General features: G+C 39.0%; 1 protein-coding gene across 1 annotated transcript; it reads left to right on the top strand.

Annotated features, from left to right (window-relative positions):
* The first annotated feature begins 346 nt into the window (after positions 1-346).
* On the top strand, positions 347-27700 carry LOC149208343 (uncharacterized). Its single transcript, XM_089398306.1, has 2 exons — positions 347-408; positions 27334-27700. Exons 1-2 carry the CDS (start codon positions 347-349, stop codon positions 27698-27700), a joined length of 429 nt encoding a protein of 142 aa, XP_089254432.1.

Consider the following 27700-nt stretch of genomic DNA (forward strand, 5'->3'; position numbering starts at 1 on the left):
TGAGGCTATTGAGTTTGAGCAGGTTGAACCAGTGCATATTGAACCAATGCACATTGATTTGACTCAATCATCACCGGAGAGCACTAAAAAATCCAAAGCTTCAAAGAGACTAAGGTTTGATGAACCTGGTGAGGAATTTATTTTCAAACCACGAAGGCCGGTTACAAGGAAACAAGTAAGGGAAGCTGAGAAGCTGCATAAAGGAGAGAAAGTTGTAAAGGTGCCCAGAACAGAGGTAGTTGAAGAATTGTCTAGAACAGAGGAGGCAGAACAAATCAAGCAAAAAGGAAAGAACAGAACAGTCATTATTTCCCAAGGGGGTAATATCATAGCCATAAAGAACCAGATGGAGGCAGCAAAAGATGAAATTGCCAAGGCAAAGAATGTCACTAGGGAGCTTGCAGTCAGGTATGCCAACTATCGAAGAGCTGTGTTAAAAGGTAGTAAAAACCTAGTGGGTCAAGTGGATTCAGTGGCTGATGTGTATACATGGACAGTTCCAGCTCTCAAACAAGCTAAACTCATCAGAAAAATGAACATGCGTTTAAGAGCTGAAAACAAAGCTTTAAGGAGAGAGGTTGCAGATTTAAAAGCACAACTAGGTTAACTGGCTGCTCATTGATGGTGAGAAAGGTCATATTCTAAATTTTGTCAAATTTTGTTTAAGTTCCATTATTCTGAAGGCATATAGGTCTCTGCCACCTGTAAAGGAGGTTTGAAAAGTCAAAATTCCAAGCAAAAAATTCCTTAAGGCAAATACACTCTGTTTTAGCAAAAACAGCAGTTTCATAGCGCGCTACGAAACTGCTGTAGGTGTTGTTTTATGATGAAAACAAACAGTTTGATGGTAGGATCAGAAAATTATCAAAGGAAATACCTAAGGAACATTAAGGAGACCACATGAGGCTAGCATAGCCATTCAGATAATGACAAGTGTGCCTTTTTGTAAAGGTGAAATATTTTGTCTCAAGTTAAAACTTTTATAAAGGTACTTTATGACCAGTTAGGGTTTGGCAGAAATGGCATACGAGGAGTATTGTTTTGGTTTATACACATGTCCATCAACGAAGCCTCCAACACATCTGAAATATGGTGATGCTCATCAATTTTGGGGTATGAAAGAGCTGGGAACATGTTGCTTAACTTTCGAAGGATGGTGGGAGACAAGGACCGGAAAAACAGGGGTTTTATCCTTATGATTAATGAACCATCAGCGCATTCAGTATCCAAAGCTAGCTTGTTCATTGCATCCTTCTCTCAGCTATCTCGGCCAAACTGAAAGGAGACAGGTGTCAAGGATCAAGAAAGAATCATGTTACGAGGAGGATGGAATTAGAGTTTTAGTTTAGTTGGGACTCTTTGTAATTACAGCTCAGCACTTAATGTATTTAATGAGTTAGTTAAATGGTAGATAGGGGTAATTAGTAGCAGTCATCGAGCTCCCCTCATGCTGGAGGAGGAAGCTCAAATTAGTTAAGGGTGTATCTCTATATATAGATCAAACTTTGATGTAATGGGGGTTGGATGTTTTGGAGAAGACTGTTTTGGTTTATGTATAAACAAATTTCAGTAATGCAAAATGACTGTGTTTTCTTCTCAGGATTCACAATGGATCTTCTTGTTCAAATGTGTGATGGCATTCTTTCTTTAAGGTTCTTTTACAGTTTTGTTAATGCATAATCACTCAGAACTCATGAATCATGCTCTGACTTCCTGTATGCCTTGGCAAACTGTGGTTTCAAAGTTATGTTTGAACATTTAGATGTAAAGTGCCCTGATTTCCATGAAAAGATAGTGTTTTTGTTTGCTAAGATATGAGAGACTCCATAAGACCAATGGGAATAAATTCAATGTTGTCCAGCCAACATATTTTTCATGTGTCTTATAAGAGTTAGCCATCTTTTCTTGTCATTAGCCAATATTCATAATCTGTGAGAGAGACCTCTCAGACTAAGGAGGCTAAGCCTTAGTCCAAAGCCTGGTTTGAAATAGTTACACAGAATCTTGCTAATTGGCAGCCTTCAGTGCTTGATTTTGTGATAACAGAGACCTTGAGGTTGGAGGGAGACCCTCAAATTACTATGTGGGACGATTTCAAAACCCTCATAAAGTAAAAAATTTACCCTATTAGGAATGTATAGGACCAATGAATCTAATGAGATTACTTCAGGAAGAAGCAGAGGTTGAGTGTACAAGAGTACACCACAAAGTTTAGAAAGATGACCTAATGTTGGGTATCTCAAAAAAGAACTCAGATGTACTCCTTAGGTATTTGGATGCTCTACACAGGCATCTGCAGAACCAAATGATGTTTTTCAAGTTCATATTAGTGGACGAGACTTGTGTACAAGCAAAATACCTGGAGAAAATAGGCCAGAATAAGGTGAAATCAAGTGGGTTGAAGTACAAGGAGCATCAATATGCTTCTAAGTAGGGAAAGAAGATGTGTAAAGGGGAAAAATACAAAAATAATGTAGCCACAACACACCAATGCAAGGACCCCAACAACCACTTTAACCACTATAACATTGATGCTCATACAGAGGATAAGTGTTGGAAGTTACATCAAGAGCTTAACACAGAGAACAAAAAGAAAGATAAGAAGAAGAAGAATTTCATGCCCATTAATTTGAGCAACTATGTTAAAAGAAACTAGAATGTGGATGAGAAGATTGTTTGTACATTAGTGCAGAAAGAGGTGAATTTGAGTAGCCTTGAGCAATAGGAAGAGAATGAAAATACTATACTCTTACATATAAATATATATGTAAAGAAGACAAATATATATGTTCTGTTTGACTCGGGATTACAGGAAGATATCATTGTTGTAGAGTTGGTAAAGAAAGTGGGATTAGAATTTCATGGTCTTCCAAGCCCATGTCCATTGATATGGGTAAATAAGGATGCGAAAATAAAGGTAACCAAACAATGAAAAATTAGATTTTCTACCAGTGATGATATTATTAATGAAGTAGAATTATATGTGGTTCTCCTTAATGTATGTGTAGTGGTAGTCACTATTTGTACATGTAGGATGCAATCTTCATTCAGAGATCCAACCAATATCACCTCATCAAAGATGACAAATCCTTCACCATCAACGTGCACAAAGGAAAGTCCAAAATGTTGCTAGTAAGTGTCGATCAAGCAAAGAAATTGATCAATTCTAGTAAGAAGTATGTTTTATTTATTTTAAGGGAAAACCAGTCTATAGAAGAGTTAATAAGAGAAAAGGGATCCCTAGAGGGCTGTACTAAGAAGTAGAAACATCATCTGGAAGATTTTTTACAAGCATACAAGGATGTGTTCCAAGATCCTAAAGGGATACCAGCGAAGAGGGAAGTGGAGCATGAGATCCAGCTATTGTTGGACACCCCATTACCACGGGAACACTAGGACAATCTCTAAGAAGGTGGTCACTCTTACATAACATGCATGTGAATTTAACTTGGGTGTTGATTGGAAGGTTTATCAACGTCATTCACATTGGTAGCAATGGTTGCTTGGCTTTTCCCCTGCTTATTTTTCTTCTTCTTAATCTTCCTTTTCTTCTTCTTCTTATCCACTTGATTACTAACTTGCAGGCTTTCACGAGACGAAGAGGAAGAAGAGGAAGAAGACCAAACAGGAGAAGAAGGAGAAGGATCAACTTGAGGTTGATATTTTTCAGGTGGAGGAGAACTTCATTGAGAAGCAGCTTGGATATTCAGAACCATATGGGTCGAAAAAAAAAAAAAAAAACTAGCAAACCAATGGTGAATCCAGGAAGGGACAACATTGCCATATAAGGAGCACCAATATTTCCAAAAGAAGGAAAAGGGTCAGGATTCTCGTCAAACAGATTCCTTTGATTGGTAGACTCCAGAACTGTTGCCATTAGTCTCAACCTAAGATCCACTAAGGATTTTTTTCACGAAGAGGATGTTGTTCTGTGGTCAATTAATCGCTTTTAGAAATTAAAGACACAAACAAAACAAAGGGGTAACTAGGCATAAAGGTTTACCAAGCAACTGTGAATTGCAATATACACCTTGGCGAACCAAGGACTTAACGTATGTGCATGAAATCTCCTTGAATGTTGTGTTCATTGTATCATGGTATACAAGGCGACTGACTCGGTTACCTATGGATGGATATAAACCTATAAGGGTCTCCCAAAATATACTTGACGATACGTGGGAGTGTAGTTCGTAGTAGTGTTTTCTAATGCGTAATCGTTCGATGAGAGCATTCCCATATACTTTTCATGCATGGAGTTCCATCTGATATACCCGAAGGTACTTGGAGAACGATCCAATACACTTACGTATGTGGAACGAGATTTCACCCCCGGGATGAAAAGATGGAAAACAACAACAACTCCTACGTTTAATGACATTGGAAAATGTTTGTAGCCTAGACCTCTATGTGTGTCGTTAAGTTTCAAATGTTTCTTAGGTTAATTGAGATGAATTTTAATGTTTATCTTCAATTAAGTTTCAATTTTAATGCTCAAAATTTGATGTTTCCTGAATAAACATATGATGCAACTAATATGACAAAAATAACTATAAAGAAATGCCTAACTAAGTAGGGGAAGAAGAAATCAATCAACAATTCAACAAACAAGTGATGCAATAGTCGATCTCTACAATTTCACTTTTCCAATCAGAATCAAAGTCCTATATGCAATGCATGATGCATAAGATTTTCTTTTGGATTCTACTTAATTTTCAAATGTTAACTAAGATATTTGTCTAACCATTTATAAAATAAAACTATTCATAACGATGACTAAAACACCAATTCTTTCGAGCACTCAATGGCTAAACAATTTAGTTTGTTAATGACCTAATGACAAGAACAAAGGAAAATCTAAACAAATTCCTATCAAATCCACTTAAAAACAAAAGAAAACCAAATTGATGCTTATGAGAGACCAAGCCACACTCAGGGACACAAGGAGGACCAACCGGGACAAATTTAATCAGAGAGAAAATCACAAAAAGGAATTGTTTTGCATCAAACTGGGACCATAGAAGGCGCTGAAAGGGCCAGGGTGCACTGCAACGTAGGAGAAGAGAAGGCTAGGGTGCACTGCTGGTGGGCTCCAGTATTGTAGCAATAATGCTACAACTCCTAGAGCTTCCTATCTCTAATTTTATCAACCCGGTAGTTCGTAACAAACTTGGAAGCGACGGTGTTGTATGCACAAGTACTAGCTCTTGTCGCAGCTGTCACTTGGTCAGCTGGCACAAGTCCGCTAGGGCTCAAGCCAACTTCTATATGTTCTCAGAAGAAGCTTTCTAAATGATGGACGAAGGCTATCTCAAAGGAAATGAATCTACTTTGCAAAAATGAACTGAAAGCCAACCAAAACATGGAAACCCTAGTAAACTCTAATCTGACTAGCTTACTCTCTATGATGCAATGGTGGGAGTGCAAATGTCTAAAAATGATGCCATTACTTCTAGTGAGATGAGATGCATGCATTTAAGCTACTTTCATTGAAAAGAACTCATTTTTGTATTTTTTTCTTAAGTGGTTGGAGTTAGTATGATTTCGTTTCTTATTAGGTTTTGACTGTGCAGGGGTAGTGCGAAGGGAAAGAAAGCTTGGGAAAGGTCAAGAGGGCTAGGAGAGGTTCCAGGGGATCCCTAACATCATTCCACAGGAGTCCACAACGTTCAGATGCTCAGCAACCGAGTTTGCAGGCTTCTACAGGATGTCTGCAGGGGATCCTACAGGAAGCTCGGGATTTCTACAGGAAGTCTGCTAACTTCTACATGATGTGCTATAGTTGGAGTTTTGGGTGATGGAGGAGTGGAGGAGTTGTATGGGTGGATGGGTAAGGTGAAGGAGGAGTTTGTGGTGGCTCAGGGACAGAGATATGAGATGAGGAAAGAGTGGGTACAGTTGGTTGGTGAATAGAAGGGTGGAAGCAAGGAAAAGTTAAAAAGATGGAGCTACGTGAGAAGTAGAAGGGTTGGAAGGCTAACGAGCTAAACAGAGGTCGAGCAAGTGGCTTCAGGCGTGGTTGAGAAGAAGAAGAACACGATAAAGTGATGCTATGCAGTGTAAAAGAAACAAATCCTCTATATCTTGCACAAAACCGAGAATTCCATCAACCTATTCTAACTATGTTATTAAACCAATGAACAGCAATGTAAAGTGTGGAGAAAAATCGTGCATGGTGTTGGAACGAAGAAGTAGTGCTCAAGATCAGAATGCATGGATGGATCTACAATTGAAATGACTGTGTGGCAGCTTGCATGAAAGTATAAGACTGCGTTTTTTTGGTGGTTGGTACAACCCACACCCCCAATCTCTAAACAGAGATGGCAGCGAGTGCACTATCAACCTTTTTTGGAGCTCTAATGAATTACAATCCTCCTACTCTAATCTAAGCAACTAAAAGCACTTTAACCATAAACTAATCCTATCCAATCACATTAAAGAAATTAAATCAGCAGACTGTGTTTTTTCAAATGCATGTCAAAGCAAAGAAATAAAGTGCTGAAAGGAAAACAAGTAACAATACAAGGAAAAGGAGGTCTATTGCTCTCAGGTTGGGCCCTAACCTGAGAGCTATAGCTCCCTTAAAAACTCAGAATTGAATCCAAAGCTGCCTGCCTTTATTAAATAATCATGAGTCTAACATCATGCCAAAACTGGCTTACAAAAAGCAAAAACCGAGCTGTAGCTCGTGCTTAGAAATTGCAACAGTAGTTCAAAAGTTCAAAAAGCTCCTATCAAAGGCTACGGCCTTCATATTTATACATGATGAAGATCAAGCTGGCTTCCTCAATTCGTGGAGCTTGGCTGTCCAACTGAAAGTTAAACTGTTGTTCCTGTAGAATCCGTTGGCTGCCTTTAAGCTCGGTGGGGAGAGCTGTTGGAGCTCGGAGTTAAGGTGGAAATCACGAGGAAGGTCATCAAGACTGTGGACAACCTCCCTATGAACCCGCAATGCCACCTTTGCTGTCTCCTTGTCTCCATTTGCGTGGTCTTTGCTCTCTTTAATGCCAAAAAACCTGAAATCATCATGTATTAGCCACATAGATATAATGCATGCCCTTCTTCCTACAAATAACACGAATATACTAAGAAATGAATGCATAAGTGTTAAAAGATGAAGGGTTGAGCAAGGTAAGTAGGCCAAATGAGCCCAAATTGTTACCAAAAATTGGGGCTCATCATCACCCCCCAGCTAAAATATTTGCTCATCCTTGAGCAATTTTGCTCTGGCTCCTTGTCCTTGGCCGAGAACTAGGCTCCAGAATACTCTCTTTCTTTCCTACTTTTGGTGGCTCTGCCTGTTCTGTCCTTGGTGGTGATGAGGGTGCCGCTCCTTCCCCCTTCTCTGTTTCCTTGACCTTGAGCCGGGCTTTTGAAACCGATTGGTCCAACCTCCCTTTCCAAGTAGTTGTTTTTGGGCTCCCCCTCTCGTAGGTGACCGATATCTTCGAGGGGGACCTCTCACCGGGTGAAGTAGGGGCATCCCCTGTAGTGGTTTGGCTGCTGGATGGAGGCTGTGGCTTGCCCGTCTTTATCCTGACACTTCTTCGAGCCTCAAAGTATAGAGGGGTCTCCCTCTTTCTTTTCTCTTTTGGCTTAGGTGGCGTGCTGAGGGCGGCCAGCACAGCTGCTGCCTCCCTCTCACGAATATCAGCTTTCTTCTCCTTGGGTTTCACTTTGTCAGGGCTTCCTGTAGAAGACCCTGTTTTAGCAATTTTCGGGCTTCCTGTAGAAGACCCTTTTTCAACAGCTTTCGGGCTTCCTGTAGAAGACCCTTTTCCAATAATTTTCGGGCTTCCTGTAGAAGACCCTTTCTCTGTTTTCGGGCTTCCTGTAGAAGCCTGTTTCTGCTTTCCTGTAGACACAGGTGTCGCCACCTTGGCTTGCTTTGCTGCATGGGTTTTGCTTTTTGGTTTGGTTGCGGGTGCTGATGAGGTACTTGGGCTGATGTGGACCTTCTCAGCTTTGTCCGTTCTGCTCTGCAACCTTTTCTCTCTTGCTGACAAGATGGGTGTGTCACCTTTTTCTTTGTCATCCTTTTTCTCATGCTTCTTCTTTTGCTCTTTCTTCTGCACTGTGGTCGGGGTCTTCTGGCCTGTTTCTCTCTTTCCCGCGGCCACTGATTCTTTTTCCTCACTGCTGGAGGAACCACTTTCCTCGGTCAACATCCTTATGTCTCCATCTCTTGTCAAATTTCTGAATGCTTCCCATGAGAGGGGAACCTTATATGAATGAAGTGCATCCTCCACAAGAAGTTTGATCAATCCATGGTGGGCTACCTGATCTGGTATGCCTTCTTTTAACTTTGTGGCACACTCAATTAAAGACTGTAGCAGGAAATAAGGGATGCTCAGTTTATTTTCTACAGGAAGATCAATCTGGTGCCTCAATTCAGTGAGCAACCTAAAGTGATACCCGTACACAATGCTAAAACGGCCTTCACAGGTTATATACTTCATGATCTGCAGGCTAACTTCATTCCATGGTGGCAACAAACTGGTTCTACGCACCCCATTTTTGTCCTCCGAGAATTCCTCCTCAGGTGGAAAGAATTCTTTCTTGGCCTGCTGGCTCAACTTCCTTTCTTCCTTATCCCATGGCAAACCCATTGGAAGTTCAGTAATTCGACTGATATATTGCGGGGTGAGCTTGAGGCTTAGGCCCCTGAAATTCACGGTGGCCAATGTTTTGGATTTCGGCCTCAAAGCTTGTAAAAATTCTTCTGCCACTTCGTCGTCATAACCCTGCAACTTGTCACAAAAGGATATCCATTGTGCTCGTGTGAAGAGCTCCACCACTTCCTGGTTTTCCCTTAACTTTGATGAATCAGTGGGTTCCCGTCTAATAAACCCACCCGGCATGATAAAAACTGTGGTTTTAACTAGAGGTGGCGAATGCGAAGGAAATTTAGCTTACTGAGACAGAGCGTAGAATTACGCTTCTGTCATGCACATAATCCACGAAATTTATCCCTGAGTACCTTAACACATTTTAATTATACTGACATCATGTAGAACGACAGCCTATGCACAACAGACAATACTTGCAACAACTTCCTATGACCAGACTGTAGACGACGATTCTGCCACCTTTAAAACCAATTGCATGGAGAGTTCAGGGTTACCTTTTTAATCTGCCACCTTTTTACGTGAGGAACCCGCCTTCCTGTAGAAACAGCGTTCCTGTAGGAGCAGCTTTCCTGTAGGAGCAGCGCGTGATTTCTGGGAAAGACTGCAGTTGGTCTGCGCTCTCGGTGTTGCTTCACAGGAATTCTGATAGCCAAAGGCTCGGAGTTCCGAACTGCAGAGGGATCCGAATGTTCACTTGAGGTTCAAACGGTGGATGATAAATGCATGCGGGCAATCTAGCCGATTAGATTTGAATCGGCGGAATCCGTGGCGCGGGGGTGAGCTGTCCCCGCCGGACCGTTGGATGACGTTGTTCCATCATTTGTCTGCGAGTTCACTTACTGCCGATCATCCCCCAGCAGATCCGCCGCCGCCATTCTCGTTAGACTCGTTTTTCCCGACGGGATTTTTCTCACGTGCGTGCTGCCCATTCCTTTTGTCACGGCCGCCACCCAAACATCCGACTGGACCATTAACCGGTCGACGTGGCCATTCAAATGACCATACCACCGTTCAACCCATTCACCTCACACTTTGCAAACAATTCAAAGTAAAATTCATGCAATCTGATGGAAGGAAGGGTCGAGACACTTACCTGCGCGGCTGCAACACGATTTTTCGGCTTTTGGACGATGATGAGTGGATCTATCTGCCGCTGATGAATTTGCATAGGCCCGGAGGTTCATGTTTATAGGCTGCCGACGATGGATTGGAGGCTTTGGCTGCATGCGCCCGCGTTTCATTGCATATGGCCAGTGTTGTGAATGGTATCCACTCTAGCGGGCTTAACTGTTACAGGACTCCCGCGGGATGTCTTGTAACAGTTCTTCCTCCTTGGGTGCATGCTGCACGACGAAGGATCTGGCCTCACGATCACGCTCCCGGAGCTTCTGGATGACTGGGATGGATATGGTATGAGATATCAGCCTTTGTTTATCTTAAAAATTGCTTTCTCCTTGAAAACTCATCGATCTGCTTTGCTGGTGCAGGTAACTTTGTTGCATGTCGACAAGGATGGTGGAACAAGGTGACAACAGTAGCTTGCATGCGTCCAAACCGATCCTTAGCCGTTAGATCTCCTCATAAAATGAATTCTGGCCCGTCCTGAACTTCTACAGGAAGTTTCCTGTAGAAATACAGAGCTTCCTGTAGAAAGTTTGCGTTTCCTGTAGAAAGTCTGCACCTTCCTGTAGAAAGTCTGCACCTTCCTGTAGAAAGTCTGCATCTTCCTGTAGAAGACTCAAGCCATGATGAAATTGTGCACATACCTTGGAGGAACTGAATATTCTTGGAGGAGGTGCTGGTGAGGTCTCCTGGCAGTATGATAAGGATCCTGGGCTCTGAGTTGAGAGGCTTCCTCTCCTCCATAGAACACCTGCAATCTGCATGCAATTTCACATTATAAACTTGCTGTCTTTGTCTTTCTTGCTTATTGTTTTTTCTTTTTTTTCTTTTTTTTTGAAAGATAACAGGGGCGCCTCAATGAGGTTTTCACCCTTGCCATCTGCCCTGAGTGCCTCAGAGAGGTTTTCACTCAAGGATCTTTTACAATTTTTTTTTTTGAAAGACAATAGGGGTGCCTCAATGAGGTTTTCACCCCTACCACCTGCCTTGGGCGCCTCAGAAAGGTTTTCACCCAAGGATCTTTATTATTTATTATATATATATATATATATATATTTTTTTTTTTTTAGATTTTCCAGGGTATGCCCAAAGCAGAGGCAAAACCCTTCTCTATGACCAACATTGACTTCTCCATAGTTTTGATGAACTCTTGTCTTGAGAGAGGCTTCTTGTAGATCTTCAATCGATGCCCATTGACAAGCATGGGGATGGCTTCCTCATCAATGGTCCGAATAAGAACAGATCCATTGTCATGACATTTTTCCACTGCATATGGCCCTAGCCATCTGGTTCTCAGCTTCCCCTTGAAATCTTTGTATCTGGAGTCATACAACAAGGCCCAATCTCCCAGCTGGAATTGCTTGTCATGGAGGTGTTGGTCATGCCACACCTTTCTCTGAAGTTGAACCACTTCCGAGTGAAGGAGGGCCTGCATTCGGTGCTCATCCAGTCCATTCAGCTGCAATAACCTTTCTTGTTGTGCATGGCTGAGATCTAGGTCCAGCTGAGCTGCCATCCTCAAAGTGTTGTATTCAAATTCAATGGACAGCAAAGCTTTCTTCCCATAGACCAGCTCATAAAGTGTGAAGCCGGTGGTGGTCTTCCAAGTGGTGTTGTAAGCCCATGTGGCCTCAACCAGGCGATCTGCCCAGTCCTTTCTGTTGCTGCTCACCACCTTAGTCAAGATCCCTTCTAATGCTCTATTGGTGACTTCCACCTGCCCATTTGCTTGAGGGTGATAGGGGGTGGAAGTCCTATGCTTGATCTTGTGATGAGCTAGTAGGTCTTCAACCAGGTTGGATGTGAACTAGCTCCCTTGATCGGTGACCAGCTCTCTTGGATAGCCAAACTTGTAGAAGATGTTTTCTCTTAAGAACTCGGCCACCTTTTCTTCTGTTGCTGCTTTGATTGCTTTGGTCTCTGCCCACTTTGTCAGGTAGTCAGTGCACACAATGATGTAAGACCTTTGCCTCGAAGGAGGGTTGATTGGGCCCACAAAGTCCATACCCCACTTCTCAAATGGCTCAAGAGTCACCTGAGGTTGGAGAGGCATCTCATCCCTTTGGGTCGGTTTCCCCATTCTTTGGCACTGGTCACACTGGCTGATATATCTTCTGACATCTTGATGAAGTGTGGGCCAATAGTAGCCTGCCTGCAAGATTTTGAAGGCAGTTCTCTTTGCTGCAAAATGTCCTCCACAAGGCCCATCATGACAGGTGAGGAGGATATCAAAGACTTCCTCCTCCCTTACACAACGCCTTAAGATCTGATCGGGGCCAAGCTTGAACAAATTTCCCCCGATCCAAGTAAATGAGGCACTTTTTCTGATAATTCTGCTCTTCTCTCTTGAAGATAGGTGCGGAGGGAACTGTGCTGAAACAAGGTAGTTTGCTATATCAACAAACCATGGAGAGAGTATTGAAATAGAAAATAGATGTTCATCGGGCATCTGGTCATCCATTGTTCCATCCTCATCTGCAGACAAATCCAATCTAGATAAAAAGTCAGCAACAACATTTTCTCTACCTGGTTTGTCAACAATGGTCAAATCAAACTGCTGCAATAAAAGTAACCATCTAATAATACGAGCATTCACATCTGGTTTATTCATTAAATATCTAATTGCAGCATGGTCTGTATGTACAAATGTTTGATAGCCAGTGATAAAATGTCAGAACTTGTTCAATGCATGGACCACAGCCAAGAATTCTTTCTCGGTTACAATGTAATTCAGCTCGGCTTTGGACAAGTTTTTGCTAACAAAGTAAATGGCATATGGAAGTTTTTGCTCAACTTGTCCTAAAGCTGCACCTATGGCTTTGTTCGAGGCATCAGTGTGGATGTGGAAAGGTAGGGCCCAGTTTGGACCTCTCAGGATTGGGGCTGACACCAACTTGTCCTTCAATTCATTCAAAGCCCTCTGACAATCGTCAGTCCATTTAAACTCCACATCTTTTGCCAACAGGCCAAACAATGACGAGGCTAGCTTGCTGAAGTCTTTGATGAATCTCCGGTAATATCCTGCTAATCCCAAGAAACTCCGAACATCCCTTACCTTTTGAGGAGGTGGAACCTTCTTGATGAGAGCAATTTTGTTAGGATCCACCTGTAACCCTTGGCAAGAAATGGTATGGCCTAGCACGGTCCCTTCAGTCATTAGGAATTCACATTTTTCAGGACTAAGGGACAAGTTCATCTCAATGCATTTGGTTAGGACTTTTCCCAGATTGGACAATGCTTCCTGGAAGTTGGCCCCATGAGGAGTGAAGTCATCCATATAGATTTCCATTGCATCATGGACCAGCTCCGAGAAGATGCTCAAGACAGCTCTCTGGAAGGTAGCAGGAGCATTGCATAGCCCAAAGGGAAGGACACGGTAGGCAAAGGTACCCCAAGGACAAGTGAAGGTGGTCTTATCTTGGTCTTCTGGGCTGATTTGGATCTGGTTGTACCCGCTAAACCCATCCATGAAAGAGAAGAACTTCTTCCCTGCCAGTCCATCCAACACTTGATCTATGAAAGGTAGAGGGAAATGGTCTTTCTTGGTAGCTTTGTTCAGTTCTCGGTAGTCCACACAGATTCTCCACTTCCCATTTTTCTTGGGAACCAAGACCAGAGGGGACACCCATTCACTATCTGAGATGGGGTAAATGAATCCGGCATCCAACAGTTTTTGCAATTCTTCCTTGACAATGTCCTTAAGGGCTGGATTCATTCTCCTCTGAGGTTGCCTAACTGGCTTACAATCCTCTTTGATGTATTTGTGATGGGTACAGACCGAAGGATGGACTCCTTTCATCTCCTTATAGCTCCAAGCAAAAGCATCTAGGTGACTGGCCAACAGGCTACACAGCTCCTTTTCCTGGGAAGGAGATAGGGAGGAGCTGATCTTTAACGTTCTCTCAGGGCCGAACTCCACATTTTTGACTCTGGGAGTGATAGGGTTGGTTGTACAAAGATCCACTAAGGTGCTGGCTTGGGCATCCTCCACCAATTTTTCTAAGGATAGTGCACTGGAAGGTGGATTCTGGATCAAGGTCTCAATCAAGTCATCCTCGGTTGGGGGGTCTCTTCTAGTGGTATCTAGGGTGCACAAAGGTGCTGAGTACACCTCATCCTCTTCTCCTTCCTCCAACCAAATTGGTAAGTCATGCTCTAAGGAGGGTTGGGCAGGAGGGTATAGGACTAGCTGCTTGGACATAGGACCATTTTTGATGGTCATGTTTCTTGCACGACAACTTATGTAAGCATCTGCAGTGGCTAACCAAGACCTTCCCAAAATGAGAGGATATCCAGTAAGCTTTGCCTTGGGTTGCAGAACCAAGAAATCTGCAGGGTATTCCCAAGAGTCAATAGAGACCAAGACATCCTCCACAATCCCTTCGGGAGTCACAGTGGAGCGATCTGCTAGTTGCAGTACTGTCGAGGTCTTCCTCAAGGAACCCTGAAGATTGAGTTTGAGCATGGTATCCCTGGTCATCACATTAATGGCAGCCCCCAGATCAATCAAGGTGTGTGGTATGATGGTGCCATTGATGTGGACATCGACTACAGGACTCCCAGGATTTAGATACTTTGGGCAGATGACTTGTCCTAACATAAGGTCAGACAATTGTCCCAAGACATTGATGGTTGAAGCATCTCTCTTTCGCCTGCCTGGGTGTTTGAAACACTTTTCCTTAACCAGTTTTTTGTATATTGGCACATCCTTGATGGCTTGGAGAAGTGGTATTTTCGCACACAACTGCTTGAGCTCACCTAGAAGCTCATCCTCCTCTGGGTTGGGTTGTGTGGTGGCTGTTAGTCTCTCAGGAAAGGGTGGAATAGCCTTTGGTTCACTTTCCTGTTTATCTTCCTCATCCTCTGGGGGAGGAGGTTGGCGATCTGGAAGAGTCTTTCCAGATCGAAGATTGATCTCCTGGATCTCCACAGCATAGGTAGGGCATGAGGTTTCTACAGTGTATACCTGCTGAGCCTGTCTATTGTTGGGGTTCGGGTTCGGTTGAGCAGGCATTTGAGGTTGCCTTGGAGGAGCAGGAGGTAATGGCTGAGGTTGAACTGGTGGTGGAGGCAAAATGGCAGGAGGAGTGTTGTACTGGGGCCTCCACCCCGACTGAGGTGCATTCCACTGAGGCTGTGGCTGGGCATGTGAATGATATGAATGAGAAGTAGGTTGAGTAGGGTACTGAGGTGGATAAGACCATGGAGGAGGCATGGACCAGGAAGGATGAGCAGGGGGACCCCAGGAAGGCATAGGAGTCAATTGGTTGGGGCTATAATAAGCTTGAGGTGCCCCTTGCATCCCCTGCTGGTAAGGTCTAGGTCCTTGTGGCCTCCTTTGGTTGAGGTAGTAGAGAGGTTCAGTGGAAGCTTCTGTCCCTTGGTACATGGCTTTGAATCCAGGTAAGGTTGGACATTGGTTTGTGGGATGGTCCTCCTCACAAACGAAACACACTTCAACCGAATACAATGGACATTCATTCTTAGGGTGTCTCCTTGTACATCTAGGGCAGAAGATAGCCAAGGCTCTCTCAGCTTCTTCCTTCTTCTGCTGGATCCTGAATGTGTTCAGTTGCATAGCTATGGTCTGTCTCACCTCACTCTTAAGATCTTCTAATTGATTTGCAAACTCATGCTTGGAGAAAGGAACACCAGCTGAGAGGAGGTTTCCTCTACCTCGTTTCTGAGCTGCCCTGGAGTGGTTTCTAAACACAGTCTTGATGTCCTCATAAGGCAGTTGGTAAATGTCCCCCCCAGCTAACATGTGAAGGGTATCTAAGAGGTCTTCAGGGACTCCTCGGAGCAGGACCAACTTGAGGGATTCAGGGTTAAGTGTGCACCTGGCCCGCTTATAGCTAAGTTGGAACCTCTCCTCATAATCCTCTAAGGACTCATCATTTCCCATGGTCATCCGAAAGATTTCTCCCTTGGTTTCCTTGGACCTACAGTAATCCCGGTACTTGGTATTGAAAGCTTGCTGCATCTGAGCCCAAGTAGTGATACTATTTCCAGGTAAGCCCATGAACCAGCGTAATGCTGGATCCTTAAGATTTGAAGGGAAGAGTTTCATCTTCTGCTCATCTTCAGTATAGTCATAGGTTCTACAAAGGACAACAAACTCAAACAAGAAGGTATCAGGATCTTCAGTGGTCAGTCCATGGAAGTGAGGTAAAGCGGAGGGGCTAATGTTCTTCATTTTCATCTCTCCATTGGTCTCTCGGATGGGGAAGGCACCTTCTATTCTCTCATCTTCTCTTCTATTGTCAGCCATAGCTTCAGATGGGACGGTCTCTAATTCTTCTTCTGCTATAGGATCTTCGTATATCTCAGGAGGTTCACCTATAGGTTCTTCTGGATCACTGCCACCTAAGAAGAGAGAAGGGTGACTCAGTGATGTGGTGGGGGTATTGGGTAGGAATTTGCCTGTTTTATCTCGGTTCCTACGAGGCATGAAATGGAAAGACTTTTTTTTGATTGCTTTTGTTCTTTTTTCTTTGGTACCTGCAAAACTGAAACAGATTGATCTACAACTAACTATCTTACTGAAATAAAGATGCAGAATTGAATTGAAAGCAGGAAAGAACTAATCTACTTTGCTCAAATGAAATTGCAGGAATTGAAATGCTAATCTACGCTTGCAGAATTGAAATTCTAATCTACGCTTGCAGAATTGAAATTGCGGAATTGAAAGGCTAATCTAGGAAAGCAGGAAATGTCTATGCTACTTTTGCAGAATGGAAATGAAATAAACTACTTGGCAGAAGGCTAGAGTAAGAAAATAGAAGAAAAGCAACAATTACTAATACTCTGACGCTTCCCCGGCAACGGCGCCAAAAAGATGGTGGGCTCCAGTATTGTAGCAATAATGCTACAACTCCTGGAGCTTCCTATCTCTAATTTTATCAACCCAGTAGTTCGTAACAAACTTGGAAGCGACGGTGCTGTATGCACAAGTACTAGCTCTTGTCGCAGCTGTCACTTGGTCAGCTGGCACAAGTCCGCTAGGGCTCAAGCCAACTTCTATATGTTCTCAGAAGAAGCTTTCTAAATGATGGACGAAGGCTATCTCAAAGGAAATTAATCTACTTTGCAAAAATGAACTGAAAGCCAACCAAAACATGGAAACCCTAGTAAACCCTAATCTGACTAGCTTACTCTCTATGATGCAATGGTGGGAGTGAAAATGTCTAAAAATGATGCCATTACTTCTAGTGAGATGAGATGCATGCATTTAAGCTACTTTCATTGAAAAGAACTCATTTTTGTATTTTTTTCTTAAGTGGTTGGAGTTAGTATGATTTCGTTTCTTATTAGGTTTTCACTGTGCAGGGGTAGTGCGAAGGGAAAGAAAGCTTGGGAAAGGTCAAGAGGGCTAGGAGAGGTTCCAGGGGATCCCTAACATCATTCCACAGGAGTCCACAACGTTTAGATGCTCGGCAACCGAGTTTGCAGGCTTCTACAGGATGTCTGCAGGGGATCCTACAGGAAGCTCGGGATTTCTACAGGAAGTCTGCTAACTTCTACAGGATGTGCTATAGTTGGAGTTTTGGGTGATGGAGGAGTGGAGGAGTTGTATGGGTGGATGGGTAAGGTGAAGGAGGAGTTTGTGGTGGCTTAGGGACAGAGATATGAGATGAGGAAAGAGTGGGTACAGTTGGTTGGTGAATAGAAGGGTGGAAGCAAGGAAAAGTTAAAAAGATGGAGCTACGTGAGAAGTAGAAGGGTTGGAAGGCTAACGAGCTGAACAGAGGTCGAGCAAGTGGCTTCAGGCGTGGTTGAGAAGAAGAAGAACACGATAAAGTGATGCTATGCAGTGTAAAAGAAACAAATCCTCTATATCTTGCACAAAGCCGAGAATTCCATCAACTTATTCTAACTGTGTTATTAAACCAATGAACAACAATGTAAAGTGTGGAGAAAAATCGTGCATGGTGTTGGAACGAAGAAGTAGTGCTCAAGATCAAAATGCATGGATGGATCTACAATTGAAATGACTGTGTGGCAGCTTGCATGAAAGTATAAGACTGCGTTTTTTTGGTGGTTGGTACAGCTCACACCCCCAATCTCTAAACAGAGATGGCAGCGAGTGCACTATCAACCTTTTTTGGAGCTCTAATGAATTACAATCCTCCTACTCTAATCTAAGCAACTAAAAGCACTTTAACCATAAACTAATCCTATCCAATCACATTAAAGAAATTAAGTCAGCAGACTGTGTTTTTTCAAATGCATGTCAAAGCAAAGAAATAAAGTGCTGAAAGGAAAACAAGTAACAATACAAGGAAAAGGAGGTCTATTGCTCTCAGGTTGGGACCTAACCTGAGAGCTATAGCTCCCTTAAAAACTCAGAATTGAATCCAAAGCTGCCTGCCTTTATTAAATAATCATGAGTCTAACATCATGCCAAAACTGGCTTACAAAAAGCAAAAACCGAGCTGTAGCTCGTGCTTACAAATTGCAACAGTAGTTCAAAAGTTCAAAAAGCTCCTATCAAAGGCTACGGCCTTCATATTTATACATGATGAAGATCAAGCTGGCTTCCTCAATTCGTGGAGCTTGGCTGTCCAACTGAAAGTTAAACTGTTGTTCCTGTAGAATCCGTTGGCTGCCTTTAAGCTCGGTGGGGAGAGCTGTTGGAGCTTAGAGTTAAGGTGGAAATCACGAGGAAGGTCATCAAGACTGTGGACAACCTCCCTATGAACCCGCAATGCTACCTTTGCTGTCTCCTTGTCTCCATTTGCGTGGTCTTTGCTCTCTTTAATGCCAAAAGACCTGAAATCATCATGTATTAGCCACATAGATATAATGCCTGCCCTTCTTCCTACAAATAACACGAATATACTAAGAAATGAATGCATAAGTGTTAAAAGATGAAGGGTTGAGCAAGGTAAGTAGGCCAAATGAGCCCAAATTGTTACCAAAAATTGGGGCTCATCAACTGCAATGCACTATTTCTAGAAAATAGGGTGTGGTGATCAAGGAAAGACAAGTTCCATTATAAAAAATGCAACTAAATCTCAATGAAAGGTCTTCCTAGGTCTGATCAAGATCCAGGAGGAGAAGGGGGTTCCAGTATTTACCACTGTATCTTGTTCGTAGATGATAAAAAACAAATATGAGTGGTATTTTGTGATCATAACATAGGAGGAGGAGGGTTTTATACTAACCATTTAGGTCACGATGTGAAAATATTACTCCATGGTGAGTTACAATTCCTTTGTATCTACATTTTTATAACTGAAGCAACAAAAGAATATTATAGGCCTCATCATATAGCTATATTTTCTTGTATATTGGGTTTCCCAAGATAAATATTATTGTTCATTTATGTGGATGGTGTATTTGAGTTTCTATTGTTTCCATTTATTATTTCAATTATTTCACATATTTGAGTAAAGCTAATAGTTAATTAATATGTTATCTAAGGAAAATTAATTTGCATCATCTAATATTTCAAAATATTATAAGATTTGTTATGATGAATTGTTCAAGAAAAATATCCATGATAGAATATAGATCAAATTCCTACTATACAAAACCTACTCATGGCATATGTATCCTACTTAGATGCTAAAGAACCCCAACCATAACCTTGAGGACTATTCTTGGTGTGGGCTTAAGAATTTTTTTTCTTTGGGACTAGTGTTTTCATTTAATCACGGTGCTTTTATCCCTCTAGTAAGCTAGATATGTTCTATAAGGTCCCTGAGTGGTGATCAACAACATGTTCATGGCACTATACGCTGACAAACCTCATGGGTTGTAGGTGTCGTTCATGGTGCTTAACCCCAATAAGCTTCGTTAATAGAACATGAAGCTTATTTTGTTGCCTTGACGTTGGTTATACTTGAAGACCCATTCTTGGTTCACAACTAAGCTAGTCATGGCATCCACATCCACTTGGAGGTAGATGACACCCTATAGAGGTCACGTATGGTGTTTAAGGATTATTTCATAGCACTTAATTCTGAGAAGTAAGGTTTGGGTCTAGAGGCTCTTATTTCCTTCTCTCAATTATGGTTAAGGACCTAAGATCCATCTATGATGCCCAAGACCTCATAATGGCACACCTATTAAACTCATATGCTAAATACTCCTTAAAAAGAGCTCATATCACAATTTTTTGGTGTTGTTAGTGGTGTCTGAGGTTAGAAGTTATAATTTGGTGCTTAAGGCTCTCATTTCCCCACTTAATCATGTTTAGGGCCTGAAACCCATTTCTAGTGCATAAATCCTAATAATGGCACATGTATCCCACTCCAAGGGTTGCAAATAATCCATTCAAAGAAACCATGCGTTGGCTCAAGGACTTGTTTAAATCTCTTGAGCCTGAGAAGCTTCAAAAATATCTTAGACATTTTTTTTGCTTCCTAAACCATGGTCAAGGACTTGTGACCCATCCTTAATACATAAAACCACCTAATTGCATCCATATCCAACTATGATGCCAAAGACTCTTAAGAGAGTTCCTTGGTTGTGGTTTGCAAGAATTGTTCATGGAAATTGATCCTAAGAAGCTAATTTAGGACCCAAGGCCAAAGTGTTTTCCTCCCCTAAACTTGGTGTTTAATCTCAAGAAGTTTCATTTAGGGTTTAAGCCCTTTGTTCTCCCCATTTATATTTATGTCTTTAAACCCTTTCTCATTGCACAAAACCTACTCATGGTGTTGATATCCCACTCGAATTTTAATGAACCTCAACGATGACCTCAAAAAACATTCTTGGTGTGGGTAAAAGACACAATCCTATTTATGTTTTGTGTGGTGATTTAATCATGGTGCTTATATCCCTTTAGTAGGCTAGATGTACCCTATATGGGTTTTGTATGGTGGTTTGAGGATTTGATCATGACATTATATAGCTTGAGAAACTTTATGGGTTGTAGGTGTTTTTCATGGTGCTTGGACCCAAAGAAGCATCATTTAGGGTACACGACTCTTATGATTCTCCCTGAACTATGGTCGAACCTTGAGACTTATTATTGGTTTATAGCTAACTTGTTCATGGTAACCATATCTCGCTCGAAGTTGAACAATACCCTTTAGAGGTCATATATGATGGTTTGAGGACTCATCCATGGTGCTTGAGTTTGATAAGCAAGTATTAACACTAGGAACTCTTCTTCCCTCCATTAAATATAGTCAAGAACTCAAGACCCAACAATAAGATGTGCATTAGACATGCATAAAGATTAATAAAAATGTGTATACATTTCTATACTATATGCACATTCCTAAAAATTTCAACAACCATGTACTTTCATTGCAACATATTAAAGAATCAACTTTTTACACTTGCTATGAATAATTATAAAAATTATAATGTTAAATTTATTAAGGTGTACTTGCCCCATAATTGTCAAAAAAAAATTGCTTTAAATTTAAATTTATAAGTGAATATAAAATTTTAGTAATATGGCATAAACAATATTAATTTAGTAAATAAAATAAAATATTTATATAATAATAATTGAATAAATAAAACATAATTATAAAATATTTTCCTTTGAAAGATTTTTTTGGTGAATATAGAAATTCGTGATAGCATTGCTTTAACATGGGTATAGTCATCGATCATTTTTGTGGACTCTTGGTTAAGAATCCTTATTTATTTGAGAAACATATAAAAACTGTCAAACATTTATGCTTGGAATACTAAGATATTTGAAAAGTGATAAGATTAAGAATATGGTTATTAATTCTATAAAAATTATTTGTTTTGATTTTAGTTATTATTAATAGAAAATGAAAAACTTAATTTTATAATATTTAGAACAATATTTCTTATCACTTTTTCTTTTTAAATATTTTTTATCACTTTTTCTTTTTGGAAGAAGGTTTTTTACTTATTGAGAATATATGATTTTGAATATGATCGATATTAGTACGAAGGATAAAAGGTTTCTTAACATTGTTTTTTATTTTAGTAAAGTTCTTTTGGGAATTAGGAGGAAGTCTTTCCAAAATATTGATAGTATTTTAAGTAATATGGTGATTAAATTTGCTTTAAAAGAGATCATTGATTTCAAGTAAGAAGTTCAAAATTGTTATTTTAAAGAAGAAAAATTATTAAGAAAAATTTATAAAATAAGTTTCATAACAAAATTACAGAATTGGATAATGTCATGACAAAATTTATAATCTTTGTGATTTTAAAACAATGATAAACAATAAAGCAAATTAATTTTGTAGAAAAATTACCCTTTTTTAATTAAAAATTTAATAGAAATCATACAAAAATTTAAAACATAAGAATTTATCATAATTCAGAATCTGTGTCTTGTTTTCCTTGTTTTTTTGGATTTATTTTGTTTGTTTATTTATCTATGTAGGTATTGGTGTCATTTTTATAGTATTTGTTGTTGGTTTATTCTTCTTTACAATTTATATTCTTGATCTTTGTGTTTTCTTAAGTATTTTATCATCTTATTCGTTTTTAACTCTTTTTAGTATTTTTGTTATTTGTTTAATGGAACTTAACCTGTATTTTATTGTTGACCATGTTTTATTTATTAATTACTTTTCTATATATATATATATATATATATATTTCTTTTGAATTGTGTATATTTTTGTTTTAGTTTATTTTATTTCCATTAATTAGTCTTGACTCATTTTTATAATTTTTGACTTCCATCCTTGTTCGGAGTTTGACTTTGATTTTTTTATATTCTTGTTAGTTTGGAGTTTCACTTCAAAATAATTTTTTTTAAATAATATTTAATTTAAAAAAATTAATTTAAATATTATTTTTCAAAAACCAATCGTGTAATATAGCCATTAATAATTGTTTTTAATAAATTAATAAATTAATATCATAATTTAAATATTATTATAGCCGTTAATAATTGTTTTTAATAAATTAATATCATAATTTAAATATTATTGTTCAAGTATAGCCATTACTTGAGATTATGGTCTTTAGATATCATTTTTGGGATTCAACTGGGTTAAGTAAGTCATTCACGTATGACCATTTCCATGACTGACCATTTCCATGAGAGGTAGTCATAACTGACTAATTTCTCATGATTTTTGAATAGTTCACTTACCACTCATTGCATCAAGTGATGCTCACAGGGGTGAAGAAGTGGGATTGAAACTAGTGAAATGAATCTCATCACAGGGGTGAAGAAGTGGGATTGAAACTAGTGAAATGAATCACATGGCATCAATCATCACAGGGGTGAAGAAGTGGGATTGAAACTAGTGAAATGAATCACATGGCATCAATCATCACAGGGGTGAAGAAGTGGGATTGAAACTAGTGAAATGAATCACATGGCATCAATCATCACTTCCGGGGCTTGCACCCAGTAACCAGGACCTCATGATTTTTGAATAGTTCACTTACCACTCATTGCATCGAGTGATGCTCAACTAGTGAAATGAATCACATGGCATCAATCATCACAGGGGTGAAGAAGTGGGATTGAAACTAGTGAAATGAATCACATGGCATTTTCTCATGATTTTTGAATAGTTCACTTACCACTCATTGCATCGAGTGATGCTCAACTAGTGAAATGAATCACATGGCATCAGTCATCACAGGGGTGAAGAAGTGGGATTGAAACTAGTGAAATGAATCACATGGCATCAATCATCACTTCGTGAAATGAATCACATGGCATCAGTCATCACAGGGGTGAAGAAGTGGGATTGAAACTAGTGAAATGAATCACATGGCATCAATCATCACTTCGTGAAATGAATCACATGGCATCAGTCATCACAGGGGTGAAGAAGTGGGATTGAAACTAGTGAAATGAATCACATGGCATCAATCATCACTTCCGGGGCTTGCACCCGGTAACCAAGACTTCCCGGGAGGTCACCCATCCCAGATCGCTTCTGGCTCAAGCGTGCTTAACTGTGGAGTTTTCCCCACAATCAAGCCCAATTAGCTTGCTACCCCATTTGCAAAACCTTAGCAAGTATTGTGCCTCATGAACCATTCAAGTAGAGATCCCTTCACTCTTTTTTATTTAAGTATAGGGGCTTACGCAGTGCATTATATTATGGTCTTTATATTACTTTATATCTAAGTCTTTGCCATAATTTACCATTTTATATAATTTCTATAAAAAAAAACTTTTCTTAACTCATAATCTATTTATAATAAAATATTATTTTAAAATATTTTTCCCACTTCTAAATTAATCTAAATAAATCTAAATAATGAAATTAAAATCCTCACGACTGAATTGAAACAACTAAACTCAGAAAAGAGTAGGAATACATTGAAATTTAATTATACAATATTAATATCACTAACAAATTATATAAAATACTAATTTAATAAATAAAATAAACTTTTGTAAGTAAAAATCTTTATGAAATATTGATATGTGATAATAAATATAAAGTCAGTTAATAAATTCGAAATCAATAATATCATATAAAATCTGCCTCTAGCCCCATGGAGTTTGGTTTTAGATGGAGAACCCATGCTGAGCTGCTTAGATATGAATCGATATTGGATATACAAACCACGTGGTTTGTGAGGTATGAATTAATGTGATCTATAAAATATAAACTCTACGTACACCTTCCACAGAGTTGTACTGGGCCGAAAGCCTGACTTGAATTTTGGGATATAACCTCTATTACCTGCGCCATCACATGAATTATTGTCCTTGACATGGGGACACAGAAAAGGCACGCGTGCCTTAAAACACAACGCTTCATCAAACCCCACACTGTAACGTGTATTCTGAGTCATTCCCAAAGTTATCGAATCCGGAAATGGCCACAATCATGTTTCTGGCTCCCTGGAGAGGTAGCCGGTTGGAATTTCCCCAACATAGTGCACTCCCACCTTTTCCAATGCTACCCTTTCCTCGTGCGTATCACAAGGTCCAAATTTTCATCTCAGGTTGAATCACTGTGAGGTGAGGTGATAGTTGCTGAATTAGTGTTGGAGTTTTGTAAATTCGGTGAAAATTTGATGATACTATTATAGAGTAATTAGTTCAGTTGGGTTGAATTGGCTGGATTGATAAATGTTTTTATGGCAAGTCCATGGATTTTTGGTATCGAATCTTTTTCAATCTTTAGAGGTTATCAACTAGCTATGCCTATAAGGTTGGCCTTCACAGATAATGCGCTATCCACAAAGATTGCTTGCCTTAACTTGCTTCTCATTATAAAATTCCTGCCGGCCTTCCTCCCAACACAACCTGCACAGAGTACTGAGAAGCAAGTTTGAAGTTATTTTATGTATCTTATACAAATACAATTTTTCCTTATTATACTGTCAAGACTGGTTTTGATCTGCTTGGAAGGCTATAGATGTTGTATTACTGGGGCCATTTTTTGGGTGGGTTTGTTGTTGCCAAGTTTGCAGGCAAAGATCCGGTGTGAAAGGCAAGATTGCTTTCAGGCGAAGGGCTTCTTCAGAAAGTAGCTCGTTCATTTCTATTGAAAACTATCAAAGTTCTGAGATTTTTTGATATATAAAATCTTGGTAGGGTTATATCTTTTTTCACAGGATGCAGACTTAGTCAATTGGTTTAACTATATTTTCGTACATATCTCTTTCTGACCTGGTTAAACTCATTGTTTTATCACTGTGTTCAACTCAACAACAGGGTTCTTATCTTTTTGTAACAGTCATTTTTCTTGCATGTATGTGTCTTGATTGTTATGTTTTTTCTTATTATTCTGTGACTATCATATATTTTGCACTATCTGTCCAGATTGTTAAATAGGTCATGAATGCTTTGAAACAGAAATCACAGAGTGATATCCAGATCAAGAATGATTAGAATTAAGGGAGTGGTATTCCTATAAAGTTGAGTGGTGGTGGGGCGATCAGTATGGTTTTGTGATTCTAATTTATTTCATTTATTTAAATAGTATTATTTTTTATTTTCTTATTATTTTGTAATATTTTTTTTAAGTTAATTATTTGGATGTTATAGTTTCAATATTTAAAATTTAAATAATTTGCACTTTTGTTTAAGGTAGATTTAAGAAACCAAAGTATATTTTGCCCTTTATCCATTAGATAAAAAAAAAATTTAAATCCACAACAATATAACATTAATTCATATGTATAAAGTTCATTGGTAATGGTATCATACAAGGGTTTTACAATCACATTAATTCATATGTATAAAGTTCATTGGTTATGGTATCATACAAGGGTTTTACAATCCTCATAAAAAAAAATTCAAAAATGTGAAAATAGGTTTAAATTATTTAAAATTTAAAAAAATTAAGAAAAAGGTATCCTTAAAGTTCAAAAATGTGAAAACTGGTTTAAATTATTTAAAATTAAAAAAACAGTATCCTTAAAGTTGATTGGTTATAAGATAAATAATTTTTTTTTAAATTTAATTATATAATATTAATTTTTTATTTTTAAAAATTTAAAAATATTTTTTGATTAATAATTTTTGCTTATACAATTTTTAATAAAATATTTTTAATATTTTGTAGTTTATAACTTATTAAAAATATTTTTAATAGTTTGTATTTTATAACTTAAAGGGGATAAGTTAGATGGGCAAGGAAAAACTCCTTGAAATGATTAAATCTTTTTCTTATATTAAATTTAGAGTGAATAACTTAAATAAATGAAAATGTATTTTTTAATATTTCTATCACCCATTATGCTAATTTTATTTTTCACATTAATTTAATGTGGGATGATTATGTTTTTCACATTAATTTAATGTGAGATGATTATGTGAGAGTAACATATTTACCTTCCAATAGAATCAACTACAAAGAAATAATACTCGTTCAAAATCAAAGTACAAAGAAATAATACTTGTTCAAAATCAAAGTAGACTTAAGCACAGAACAAAACTTTATTGAAAAATATATATCATATTCTCAACTTACTTTCATAGTACATGTTTAAAAAAATACAATCTTTTATGTGATATTTGTTTATATTCTCTTTAGAAAAATACAATAATTTTTTATGTGATATTTGTTTATGATAATTGATAAACTAATTATTTTAATTTTTAATTTTTTTTTTTTTTTTTTTCATGAAATATTTATATATTAAAATTTAGGTTTATGATTTCATATTTAATTAATATTAATAAAATTATTAATTAATTTTATTTGTTATTTATTGAATGTTTGGGATTTGGAATTTAGATGACTTATTTTTTTATAGTAGTTTAAAGAGGAATTTTGGTATGATTTTAAAAAAATCTGGCAGAATTTTTTGTAAATCCAGGTTACAGTTATCAAGTTTCAACATTTTTGGTGCTCCAGAATTTTGATGGTGCTAAATCCATTTCCAACCTCAAAAAACTATTCAAACTCCCAATTTTTTATAAAAAAATTACTAAATTCTAATAATCCAAACAAATTTACCACATCAACTTATAAAAATCATGTAAACCAATATACTGGTTATTCACTTATAATACTAGCGTTTTTTCACGCCAAAAAAAACGACAATCTCAATTGTAAAATCCAACGGATTTATAGTGAAAAAGCGAAGAGTTTTGTTTTCTAGCAATTATCAAACGGCTGATCTAACATTAAAATGACATTTAAAGATGGCTCACCACTTCGGTATATTGTCTTTCCAGACTAATCCCTTTTTTTGGCAGGAGCGGTGACCACATCATGCAACTGTTAGCATCATGGAGAAACAGAAGACTGGGACAGGGTATTCATCATGGATGTTCCCTGCCTGCATTCGTTGCTTCGAAGAAGAGAAATTCCATGTCATCATGGCGCCCCGCGGACTCACCTGCCAGCTTGGACAATGACAGTGACAACAGCGAGGCATCTCCGATTCCTCCACGCGGACACCTTGTGGTGTGCGTGGGGAAGGAACGCCAGCGCTTCGTGATTAAAACAGAGTATGTTAATCACCCCCTGTTTAAAGTACTGCTGGAGGAGGCAGAGAAAGAGTATGGATTCCAGAATGAAGGGCCTCTCGCATTGCCATGTCAAGTGGCGTTGTTTCTTTAA

Source organism: Pinus tabuliformis, chromosome 1_2 (genome assembly GCF_031772625.1).
Source record: "Pinus tabuliformis cultivar Carrire ecotype Pingquan chromosome 1_2, CPIR1, whole genome shotgun sequence".
Lineage (NCBI taxonomy): Eukaryota > Viridiplantae > Streptophyta > Pinopsida > Pinales > Pinaceae > Pinus > Pinus tabuliformis.